The sequence below is a fragment of the Catharus ustulatus genome, chromosome 17, assembly GCF_009819885.2.
Source record: "Catharus ustulatus isolate bCatUst1 chromosome 17, bCatUst1.pri.v2, whole genome shotgun sequence".
NCBI classification, from domain to species: domain Eukaryota; kingdom Metazoa; phylum Chordata; class Aves; order Passeriformes; family Turdidae; genus Catharus; species Catharus ustulatus.
In genome coordinates this window covers 12,860,165-12,872,340 of record NC_046237.1, presented here as the reverse complement: position 1 = coordinate 12,872,340, position 12,176 = coordinate 12,860,165, and the positions used below count along the sequence as shown (strand labels likewise).

Here is a 12,176-nt window from a genome sequence, read left to right as displayed (position 1 = left end):
AGGGGCTGGAGTGAGATGGGCTTTAAGGTCCCTTCCATCCCAAACCATTCTGCAATTCTGTGACTGAACCATCCCAGGCAGACTCCGTGTGCCAGCACTTCAAACATTCTAGATCTGAACATTTGCAAATAAGATTACAGGCTCAGAAGCTGCCACATTGAGCTTGGTTTGCCTCCTTTATCTCCAGCACACAAGCAGACATATGTGGCACACGGCACAACGTCAGCCAGTCCCACACGGCCAGCGCTATGCTCTGTGCAGTCTGACTTGGACTCCAGCAGAATTGCTGTGGTGCTTGCAAGGAGAGCTTTCCCAGCAATGTCACACTGCCAAGAGGCACAGGCAGGCACAAGGAGTGTCAGCAAGCCCCAGTAGCTCCCTGTCACCTTCAGGAAGGGGATCACAAACGGCCGGAGGGGGAAGTTGGTCGCCTCTTGCAGCTTGCAGTGAAATTCCTCGATTGTCACCGTTGAATTCTGAGAAAAGAAATTAAGAAATGAAATGACAATTTTCTCTTATTTTAGACATGTGGGAAATGTCTCCAAACGAACAGAACTGGGAGGGAGACAGCATCTGCCACTCCAGGACTGACAGTGTTTGCATTGGATCCTGCTGGATGCAGTCAGCAAGGCTCAGACCAGTGGAGCAGGAATGCTGCACTAGGAGAGGGGTGGGAGCTGCCTGGCTCAGCATCCCCCAGCTCCAGGGTGGGAGGCAGAGGCTGACTCCAGGGCAGCAGGACCCAGCTGGCATACCCAGCTGGCATCTACTGCATGCTGGAGCAGGCTGTGAAGAGTCAGACTTTGATCCCAGCTGCTCAAAACTACACACATTCCTCCCCTTCCTCCCTTTCAGTTCTCCTTATCTAACCTATCCATGGAGTCCCATCAGCCTTCTGTTCACTGTGGTCCTCTCCTGGTCCAGCTCTGCCTCCCCCAGGGCTGCTCAGGCTGGGGAATCCCTGGGACAGCAGCATTTGATAATCTGCATGTACAACACTGACCTCTGCAGCAATAAGCACAGTCTAGGGTGAGAACAACAGCCAAAGGGTCCTGGACAGCTTCTCCTTCCCTTCCCAAAAGGGCAGGCTAAGGTACTCCCCTACATCCATGGAATTAAATGCGCTATATAAATGCAGAAGTAGCATTTTATATCCAGTGCTTAAGCCCTGGGAGTGACCCTGAGGACATGGACAGACTCAGGTTTGCTGCCAGCCTTGGAAGCAGAAGTGGCCCAGGCTGCTGCAGTCTAGCTCCCTTCAGTGCCTGGTGACTCTCAAAAGAAAATGTGCCAAAAAGCAGAGGTCAGTACAGGAGCCCCACTGGGTGCCCTAAGGGACCACAGCTGCCCAGGGCTCCAGGGCCTCAGTCCAAGCTCACAGAATGGTTTGGGTTGAAAGCATCCTTAAAGGCCATCTCATTCCACCCCTGCCATGGGCAGGGACTCTTTCCACTATCCCAGGTTGCTCCAACACATGTCCAACCTGGCCTTGGACACTGCCAGAGATCCAGGGGCAGCCACAGCTGCTCTGGGCACCCTGTGCCAGGGCCTGCCCACCCTCACAGGGAAGAATTTCTTCCTAATACGCAATCCAAAACTCCTCTTTTTCAGTTTAAAGCCATTCCCTCTTGTCCTGTCACTCCATGCCTTTGTCATGCATGTGAAGTATCATATCTAATGCACTGGACAGCATTTCTCCCAGTTATTCTGTATAAACACAAATGTTGGATACTATTCTGCAGCAAGACCTGTTCACTCGGGTATGAAGGGTATTCTCATGGCAGGGGTAAGGATGAGATGATCTTTAAGGTCCCAATCAAACCATTCTGTGATTCCAGGATTTACAGAAAAGTTTTGTCCAATTCCTTCCAGGTTTCCTTCAGTTTAGCTGCACACAAGCTCACGCCTAAGCTACTGGACCAACAGCTTTTTGAAACATAGCAAAGGCAAGAAAAAAGTCATTGAGTTTCTCAAGAAGCACAAACATAGGAGTCTTGCTCAGCAAAGATGCAAACAGACAATTGTGTGCCAGGATGTGGGAAAAGGCAGGCAGCCTGGGATGGTGCAGGACTTACCACGAGTGCCAGAACAAGGGTCCGGACCTTCTCCCCGATCTCGGGTGAAATGTCATTCCCAAACTGCTGCAGGGTGGTGAGGAAGCGCTTCAGCTTGCTGAGCTGCCGGGCCCCACACGTGGCTGGGAGCTGCTGGTTGGTCAGTGAGGAGGAGGAGGATGAGGAAGGGCCGTTGCTGAACCTCTGGGGTGGGGATGGGGCCCCGTTCAGCGTCGGGGGGGAATGGTTTATTCCGTTGGGCACTGCAAAGGGGACACAGAAGCCATGCTGAGCACCAGATGGGCACATCCCTGTGCTCTGCTGCTGAAGTGGATCCAGCCTCCAGCCAGGAGGCTGCTGCTGCTGAGGGGCAGCTCAGGTGGCTCCACCTTGTCTGAGGAGGGCTGACAGACCCTGCCCTGAGCCTGCCATCCCTCCCTGGGGATTCTCAGGGAGTTTCGCAAACACAGTTGTTTTTTCCAACCTGCTCCCATCTGCAACTTTGCCTCCTGTAACTGGTGAGCATGTTGAAACAGACTGAAGGGCTGCAAGTCCAGGAACTCAGCAAGGGATTAGGATAAATTGTTGACATCCCCACACTGTGGTTGTGCAATGTTGAGCCCTGTCTGATGAGCAGCTGTGCACTGGGTCCCCAGCTCAATATAAACCCAGAATTTCAGAGTGAAAAGCATATCACTGGAAATAGAGTCATAGCTGATCTACTGGGTTTATCCTTAAAAACCCAGCCCTGAATCCTTTATGGATTTAAGTGCTGACAAGGGAGCCACAAGGTACAAAAACCATTTCAAGTGATGGTGTTCAGAGAAGTCCTGAAACCACCTGGTAGAGCTGCCCCTTGCCTGTGGGAGGAGCAGAAACTTGTGAGAAAAGATGCCAAAATTTCTGCTGCAGCTTCACAAGGATCATACCAAATCCTGGTGAACCCAGTGAGGGGTTTTTCAGAGAAGACAGGAGGTGCTTGAACAGTTAAACCACTCTGGGGCATCCAGGGTCAGAGGCTGGAAAGGCTCCACACACCTGGACCTTCGTGGTGAGCACAGGAGGGAAACTTAACCAGAGTCAGTTAAGATGCAAGGAAAGATAAGGCTACAGAGACCATCAAAGGTGGTTCCTGCTAACCAAGGGGTGACAGCCCTCACAGACAGATGATGAGATGAAGGTGAAGGCCAGCACTGAGAGGATGGAGGTGCACAGGCAATGCAAGTTCATGCCTTGTTTTATGGAGCAAAGTAAGCTGAAAAACTCCCGTTCACACTCCCAAAGCAGCAAAGCAACAGGGACATCAGGATGTACCCACAGGTACAGCTCCACAGAGTACACCAGAGCTGTGTGAAAGGCAAGGCCTTTCTGGCAATTACTCATAAAGGCCTTTATTTCACTATAAAAGGGTTATAGATAGGGTGAAGTTGCCAAGAGAAGCTCCTCTCAAACAGCAAGGGTTGTGCAGCTCCGTGCTCTCCGGCAGCCACAGCTGAGGCACTTTCCCCCTTCTCTATTTCACTTCCTCTTATTCTTTCAGATGAAAGTCTGGGGAGAGCAACGGGCTCTATTAATACCTCAGCAGAAAGAGGAGATGAGACACCCCTGGGGCTGTGGGGCACCTCAGGAGAGGCTGCCAAGGAGGGTGCACAGGGGGTGCCAGGGGTCGGGTTGCCGTTAGACACAGCCCCGTAACTGCGCTCTGTGTTTCTGGGTTCCCCCCTCCTGACCCTCTGCCAACGGCACCACCGCAGGGCAGCTGGCAGTTATCTGATCCTGCACATCACCAGGACCTGCTCCACCACACACCACACAGCCAGGCTGCCACCTCCACTTCCAGGTGAGAGAACAGCGCTGGAACAAGCGAGGCAGTGCACCAAGAGCAGTGGGATTGCAGGTTTGGGGACAGGATGATAACAGTCCTGGAAACAGAGTTCTCATCTAAGGCTACTCTTAAATTCTGCCTGAGGTCCTACACAGTGAAAGGTTTTGTTGCTTCTCCAAGCCTGTGTTAGTGATCTATAGGCATGGCTTTATTTCAGTGCTCCACCTCACCTGCCCAAGCCATGGGCTTTGACAGGGCAGGTCACACCCCCACTGAGTGACCAAGACCCTCTGGTGCAACTGAGAAATGAAAGAGCAAGGAGGAACTCCACCACAGGTCGCATCTCTCATCTATCTTGGAAAGAGGCAATTAAGTCATCTGCAATCGGCAGATTCAGGCTTCTTGGCCCTTAACAGCGTGCCAAGCATCCTCATTGGAAAAATTAATTTCTGTCACTTTGCTAATGGTCTTTTTCTGCCTGAGCAAAAGGAGAGCCATTAAAAACGCCTGAGCACATAAAGATGGGGACAATGTGTCTGGCGGGATAACCCGGTGATTAGTGCTGCTGCCAGCACCACGCAGCACATCACAGTGTGTCCTCCAGGAGGCTGGGCTGGAAATCTCCAAATCCCACTGCCAGCATGGAACTCTGAGATAGCCCAGACACTGTCATGGACAGCACAGCAACGCAGAACCAGCTAGGGAACATCCTGTGCAGGGAAAAGGGGTGAGGAGAGCATGGAAAATATGTACATGCCATGTGTGGGGGTCAGATAACTCCATGCCTAACAAAGTAAAGCAGCTTTGCTCTGGAACAATGCTTTTAAAAAGACATTAAATGGCTTAAATGTTGGCTAAAGAAGGAAAAAAAAAAAGACCCTTTCTAGGCTGTAAAAAAAGGCTGAAGGTCCTTCCCATCCATGAAGTCACCTCTGAGCAGCACTCAGTTAGAAGTGGGTGCAAGGCTGTGCTACAGCTGGGCAGGATCAGGACTGACTGTGGCTTAATAGGAAAGATTATAAAGAGAAGATGGAGAAAAGAGAATCTGGATGGACAGCAAGGAATTTTCAAGGCTGGGAAATTAAAAAAAAAGAAAAACTTTCTAATCTCAGCTGCAGGAATGGTGTCTGCAAAGTGAGATAGAGCAGAGTGGGAATTAACTCCTCCAAAAGATAAAGAGGAAAGCTCAGCTCTTGGCTTGCTTGAAGCTGACCTGATAAAAGATTCAATTTCTTAAGGAGTTTATGGTGGAAATCAAGGCTGCACCTGCGAAGGGAAAGACTCAAGGCAGCAGCACCAGGAGCAGGCAGCAGGCAAAGGGGGATAACACACCTTGTTTTATGTGCTGCATGCACTACAGAACTGCAGCACTGCCCCAGTCCCCACTCCCTCCCTCCCTCCCTCCCAGGCTGCATCACCCGCCGTGCCCCGGCTGATGGCTGGGACATCCCAGTGAGTTCCATGAGCACAGCCTTCCCTCCTGCCCAGAGCTGCTCCCTGGCTGGGACATCCCAGTGAGTTCCATGAGCAGAGCCTTCCCTCCTGCCCAGAGCTGCTCCTGGGGACCCCCAGCATTCCCTTACGTGCAGCTGGAGTGAAGGACACGGGCCGGGGGCCGCCAGGGTTCACGGGGGGCAGCGGTGGCATGTTGGGAGGAGAGGACCTGGACTGGATCTTCACTTCCACGGGCGATCCGGGCATCACTGGCACCCTCTTCTCACCAGCAACTGTACCAAGAGAAGGTGGCAAGGCTTAGTGACAGTCACCAACACGCATTTCCCCGCCCAGCACGCCAGGAACAGTGCAGGGGTGAAGATAAGAGCTGGGGAAGTCACGCAGGGCTCCCACGCTGCTCTGCTGGGCCCACGGTCATGCCCGTGGTGTCTGTGCTCACCACCCCAGTCTCAGACTCCATCTCCTCACCCCTCATGCCCAAAGATGCTGTTCAAAGTGTTTCTGTCAGTTTGCTTTGCCCCTGTTTAAGATCTCTCTGACACTCCCCAGATGTGCCCACACTCATCTCGCTGAGCCTTTCCAGAGGAATCCCAACCTCTGGGAGCCCTGCAACAAGTCATGTGGATTTGGGTTGTGCCAGAAGTGACTGGAATGGGCCTGGGGCTGTAGAGGTGAGCTGATATCAGCTACTCACACCCCACTCCTGTGTGCAGTATTTGTGTCTAATCTATCACCAACTCAAACTGCAGCTTCCTTTCCATCCTTGAGGGATGTCCCAGCTCAGGGGAACAGTGTGACCACACTCCCAGCTCCAGTTGCTGGCATCAGCTTCACAAGACAAAAAGGAAGAAACATCCTAATGTTTTTTTACTTCTGAGAGGGGTGTTTTGAGGTATTTTTGTTTTTTAAAATGCAGACACCTCAGCAGACAAAGTCTAAGAATCTCCAAAGCACAGCTCCTGTGGGAGCCAGCCCCATTCCAGGGGTGCTCTGTATTGCACTGCCAGCATCTCCAGTGTCCATGACCCCAGAGAAATCACCCCTCTGGGATGAGATCCCCACTCTCCTCTCTTCAAGCTGCCACTCCCCTCGCTCAATTAACTCACTAAGGAGATGTGAGCAGCTTGTCCCACCCACAAACACAGCCAGGTCCCCAGCACGTCCAGCTGCACCCCAGCTCAGGCTGTGACAGAGCTCAACTCAACTTCCACCTCTCCAGTGATGCAAGCTGGGCTCGGGACCATTACCATTTAATTTGTTATCCACAGTTCTTACCAATATCTGTCAGCTGCAAGAAACTCAGCTTTTGAGCCCGGGCAAAGCCATTAAATGCTGCATTCCCATAGAGCACTGAATAGGTAGCAAAATTCTGCACTGAAATACAACCCAAACCTGCTACTTCTCTACTCCCAACAACAAAAACGCTGCTTTCAAGAGCAGAGAAAACACAAACTGGCACCTGAGCCCTTGTGCTGCTGCCTGGGATCTGCTCTGTCAGCCCCAGCACCTGCTCTGCCACTGAGCTGCCTCATTTATTTTCCTTATGGCAAGTCATGGGGAATGCCAGGAGGTAACAAATGAACTTTGTTATTCCCAGCATTTCTTTTTGCTGTTTGCAGGAAGGGAAACAGGGATGATACACACTGAAAATCCATGTTTTCCTGCCCTGTCAGTACAGGTGGAATAACTTGGGTTGGAATTGCTACAAAACCCACGTCCCAGAACATTTGTGTCTTCATTTATCTAAGTCTGCTTTCAAGAAAACGAAAAAATTCTAGGCTTTGCTTTCATGAAGTGGGGAGATATTGAAGTCATGGGAAAAGACTATTAATTTTAATATATAATAACTACATTAATCCCATATTGCAAACTACTGTACATGTGGTCCAGCTTCCATACAACTGAACCCTGATGTGCAGACTCTCCCTGTCATTCCCATGCATGAATATGATATTCAGATGAATAACCATGCTTTGATGTAGGAACATGACATTATTTATAGATGTCAGCACCTATTCCAGCAGGTGAGTTTATCAGCAAGAGCACGGAAAACCTCCTGACTTTCTATCCTCTCTAAATAAATGCAGCAAAACTGAGATTTTGCACATACAGTTAAGGGTAATTCTACCACAAAAAGTATGAGTTCCCTCTCCCAGGTAAGGAAGGGACACACTGCTGAATGACCCAAATTTTTCTATCAAAACAGCACTAATTGTGCCTCTCCAGCACTCTGTGTCAGCTGTCTGATGACCATCCAGGGACCCACTGTCACCCATCTGCCTCCTCCCTCTTCCCATGAAACCCCCTCTCCCAGGTGTACATGGCCAACCTGATACTGCCATACTCTGGAGAGCATGAAATCCTTAAGTCTTCTCTTATTCCTTCCTAAAAGGTTCCTCCTAGGGCGCATTAAGAAAGCAGAACTAATTTGCTGAATTTACAAGGAGGGAGATAAATTTTGCATAGAATTTATAACCCCCCAAAAAAACCCAGCTACTGTGTGAGACACTGAAGCCCACAAGAAGCCAACACTTTCCTTTCCAAGCCCACTACAACAGATAAGAAGCAAACAGGATTGTTAAATTTAAAAGCTTCCTGCTAATGACCTAGGGCATCTATAAATGCAGATAAAAACCATCTTTCTGAAGCTTTTCATTTTTAGCCTAAACATGTCCATTTAATGAGAATCATCTGAGCAAACCAGGCTGTGACTAAGGGCTTGAGTTAGCTTTGTGTTGACCTGGGGCTAAAATTGAGCCAGTGAACTGCTCCCTGAAGAAAGGCTGCCTTCCTGGTCTCATTCTTTCACTTCCACCACTTGGAAATATTTACTGGCTCACCAAGAGCAGCTTTTTAGCACTGCCTCCAGATGCACAGGGAGGATGCTGAGATGCTCCTCAAAACATCTGCAAGTCACTCAGCTGTGTCACCTAAAGAGTCAAATGCCATCAGAGATTTTGGATGATACTCTAATAAGAATAATTGTTGTCAATGATTGAATGTTCCAAGCACAGAGCAAGATACCTGCCCAAACTGGAATCAAAAACTCCTCCTTCCAAACCTCACCTGGATTAGAAACACAAATGCTTTTGTTACTTCCCAAGCAGTGCCTGAAGGAGCAGGACAGACACGTTTATGGCACAACTTTTTGGCTGCCAAGCTGCCAATTGTCCAAACTTTGCAGTGACCTGTCCAGGGTGACCAGGGAAAAAGGCAGCAGCGACCTGGACACCTGGGTGGGAGAGCTCTTCCCCAGCCTCAGACATACTGGAATTCCCCATGGGAGGGTGACTCAGAGAAAATGAAACCCAATGAGATGCTGTTTGAGTCTTGGCTCCATGCAGGAATTCCATCTCCTCCCAGCAGTGGCGGGCTGTGCAGCGCAGATTTCACAGTGCTGAACTCCAGATCTCAGCTCACGGCTGAGCTGGGCACAGACCAGCCTGTGCTCCTGCCCTAGATATCTGTGTGTCCCATTTAAGGAGCCCAGGTGTGCAAGAGAGCAGAGAGCCCAGAGCTGTGACTGCACCTGGAGCTCCCCCTCCCTCCCCGGGTTCATCTGCCTCCTCTCTGGCTGTTGGTGTGCACCAGATTTCCTTCACTGCTCCACTTCCCATCCTGGCGGAACAAATTAAAGAGGAACATATGTCAGCATCAAGTGCAGCTGATGATTTTCCTTTCTGGAGAGGAGAAAGAGCAAAGTGAGACAACGGGATGAGATGGCAAGAGAAAATCTGGGGTCTCAATGGATTCTCAGAGAGGTGCCACTCCTGCAGTCCCAGCTCTCCAACAGCACATTTCAGAGGGGCAGTTTCAACACCAACTCCAGACAGATCTCATCCTATTCATTTTCTTTAAAAAGTCTTCCACCTAGGGTGTTTAGTACAAAGAGTGTTGCTGTGAGAGGTAACCCCAGTGTTTACTTGCACTATAAACTGTATAAAGAAGCTGCTTTATTAATCTCTTCATGCCTGTGGGCTTCAGAAAAGGGAAGAGGCAGAAGAAGAAAAAAACAGCAACAAGTTAGGGAGTATCTCAAGTACACTGGAATTTAAATTAATCCTTAAATTCCTTTGGCAATTAGAGAATAAACTAAGTGATGAAAAATAAGTAAAAACAGTGTATGAGGAGAACTGGATGTTACCTTCCCCAAAAAAGCAAGATAAGGAAGTGGAGAAAAATGAGAGTGAGGCAGACAGACACAAATGGTCTCCTCCTCATCCTCTTCCCAAAGTTCAAAATATAATTCAAGGCAGTATCAAGAGGTGCTCCACTCTGCTCAAGAGAAAGCCTTGATCTAGATTGCCTGACAGTGCCATGGATTTGCTGAGACCAAGGGAAGAGAGGAAGAGCCACTGCTACAGAGCAGAAAATGGGGATGTTTTATATGAATTTACACTGCAGTGTCTGCATGGGCACAATTGAATCCAGTCACCTCCCTGAGTGATCTCTTCAAGCCATTCCTGATGCACAGAGAGGATTCCCCTTGATTCCATGGCACGAGAGTTAAGGAGGAAGGATGAACCTGCCTGCCCTGGAGTGATTTTGGAGCTCTCATTTGTAAATAAACTGCAAAGAGTCAGAACTGTCTCACCAACTCACGTGGCAGACTTGAGCTCTCCAGCTTTTTGCAGAAGTCAAACCATGAAATATCTTGGAAGAAATAAGAGAAATCCACATGAAATATGAGGCTGTCCTGCCACACCAGCAGCTATACCCAGGTAAGGGTTTGCTTTTCCCTTTGGCAGCTTGCAGGACAGAGAACAGGCTCCAAATTAGACCTTGTCAACCAAGCTTTTACCACTAAGTAGTTACATTGCAAACCTGAAAATTAACAAAGGTATTTTTTTAGTAAAAGGCTGTGTACAAGAGTTTGCACAGTAGTTCAGTCTCAGGAGGGAAAGCAAGTAATGATTTCAGACAGAAAGAGGAGGTTTAATCAAAGCAGACGTTTTCAACATTCATAACCTAAAAAGCCTCTCCTCACCCCAAAAAGTTAAAACCCCCAAATTCACACCTCCCTCTTGAGAGCAAGTGACTGCAAAACTGTCCCAGTAACAACAGCCAAGGTCAGGCCCAGAAGGAGAAATTCTTTGGTCACCCACAAGCCAGGTCTGAGCTTATTCCAGAGCCAGGGGACAAACAGACACCCCAAAGGTGATCCAGACCATCCCAAAACATCCCTCAAAGCAGGGGAGATCAGCCACCCTCCAGCCACATCTCTTTCCACTGGCCCTGACACCTCAGGTGAGCACTGGGGCTAGAGGTTCAGTGAATTATATGAAACTATGAATGATATTAATCTATTATTATATGATCTGTGAATTATAGATTGTCTACAAGTCAGCAAAATGACCCTTCCTACAAGCAGTCCTTGGAAGTTCTTTCCCCACCATTTACACAGACCAGAATCCCTGGTTTCAGATAAAGCAGTGCCAAAGCTGGCTAAATGGATAGAGAGGCCACTGGAAAGAGGGAAGTGAAGGAGGGACAGACCTTTAACAGCCCCCTCTGACACAAACTATTCTGTAATTCTGCAAGCAGCTCCATGTCTCATGCTGGGGGACAGGCCAGGGAAATGCCCAAGCCCAGCCATGCCAGCCCTGCTGTCCCCAGAGAGGAGGAGTGCTGCAGTTGGCTCTCACAGGGTCCCTGTTGATCGTCTGAATGCAGACTAGAGGCAGCATCAGTGTAACCTGACCTGATAATGTAAATAGGGTGAAATGAAATATGGTTCGCCACCTCCCCAGCTTTGGCGAATGTTTATTTTGAATAACATGCTTATCTGCTCCAACTGCTCACCATCTGTTTTCAGTCTCCACCAAGCTAATATTTTTCACATTTAGGAACTGAGAAATGGGAAGAATTACATTTAAATTTTATTAACATCTTTCCTCCGCTCCAAGGTTGCCTTTCCCTCCCCTTGATGGCTCTAAGCCATCTGTAGAGCACCTTTGCAGTTCTCCAAGGCATGCAGATGAGAAGTGATCTACATGCAAAGCAAGAGCATCATTACTCAGGCTTCCAGAAGATGCCATTTACTCCTTCTCCACTGCAATTCCCTCCCTCACCTGCTTCCAGACAGCTTCCCCCAAGTGCAAACTCAAATCACATCGTCGAGGGAAAAGTAATGTTTTATCTTTTTGCAGCATTGCTGCATCAAAAAGCAATGGAGAGGGAAGACTGAAGATAAGCACCAGGAACAAGGCAGCCAACACAGCAGCTTTCAGAAAAAAAGGATGGTTGGGTCTGTCCCACTTTGGAGGGTGAGACACTGGAAGGTCTGCAGTCAAGATGACTTCTCTCTACAAATACTGACATTTATTGGTTTGTGGAGTGGTTCCTAGAGGTCTCTCTTTGCTCAAGTCAACAAAAGGTGATTTACAACCAGCACTGGGGGACAGGAGTGTGTGGCATAACCAGGTCACCAGCAAGGGCTGGTCACACAAGGTCTCTCCATCCTGTTCCCCCCATGCCATGGAGCTGGCCAAGATGCTACTCCAGCATCAGTGGCAGTGGGTAACTCATGTCACTGTACAGATATTTCCTCCACTCCATGTGATCAGCCTATTTTTACCCTGTTTAGCTCTGTTTTATGGCACATCCCAGCTCCTGAGCTGTAAGATGCTGTGGGAGTGGAGAGGGCTCAGCACCTCTCAGGAGAGCCTTGCATCACACAGGAGGGAGCTGCTGAGCCTGGGATAGGCATTTTATAAATCAAAAATAAACGCGTGTATCTCCATTGCCATCTAGTCCTCTCCCACACACAGCTGTTTCACTTTAAATCTCAATTCAATGTGAAACTCAGATAGAAGAACTTGAAAGAGCAAAGTATGTTATCG

The 12,176-nt window shown here is 49.0% G+C and overlaps 1 protein-coding gene across 8 annotated transcripts in view; it reads right to left on the bottom strand.

Moving 5' to 3' along the window:
• CBFA2T2 (CBFA2/RUNX1 partner transcriptional co-repressor 2) overlaps positions 1-12,176 on the bottom strand; it is a 57,591-nt gene that overhangs the window by 9,910 nt on the left and 35,505 nt on the right. For all 8 annotated transcript variants that reach the window (XM_033074776.1, XM_033074778.1, XM_033074777.1 and 5 more), the window contains exons 2-4: positions 5,463-5,606; positions 2,076-2,317; positions 387-476 (exon numbers count right to left, since the gene is read on the bottom strand). In XM_033074776.1, the coding sequence (XP_032930667.1) occupies positions 387-476; positions 2,076-2,317; positions 5,463-5,606 (476 nt within the window). The remainder of the gene's footprint in view (positions 1-386; positions 477-2,075; positions 2,318-5,462; positions 5,607-12,176) is intronic.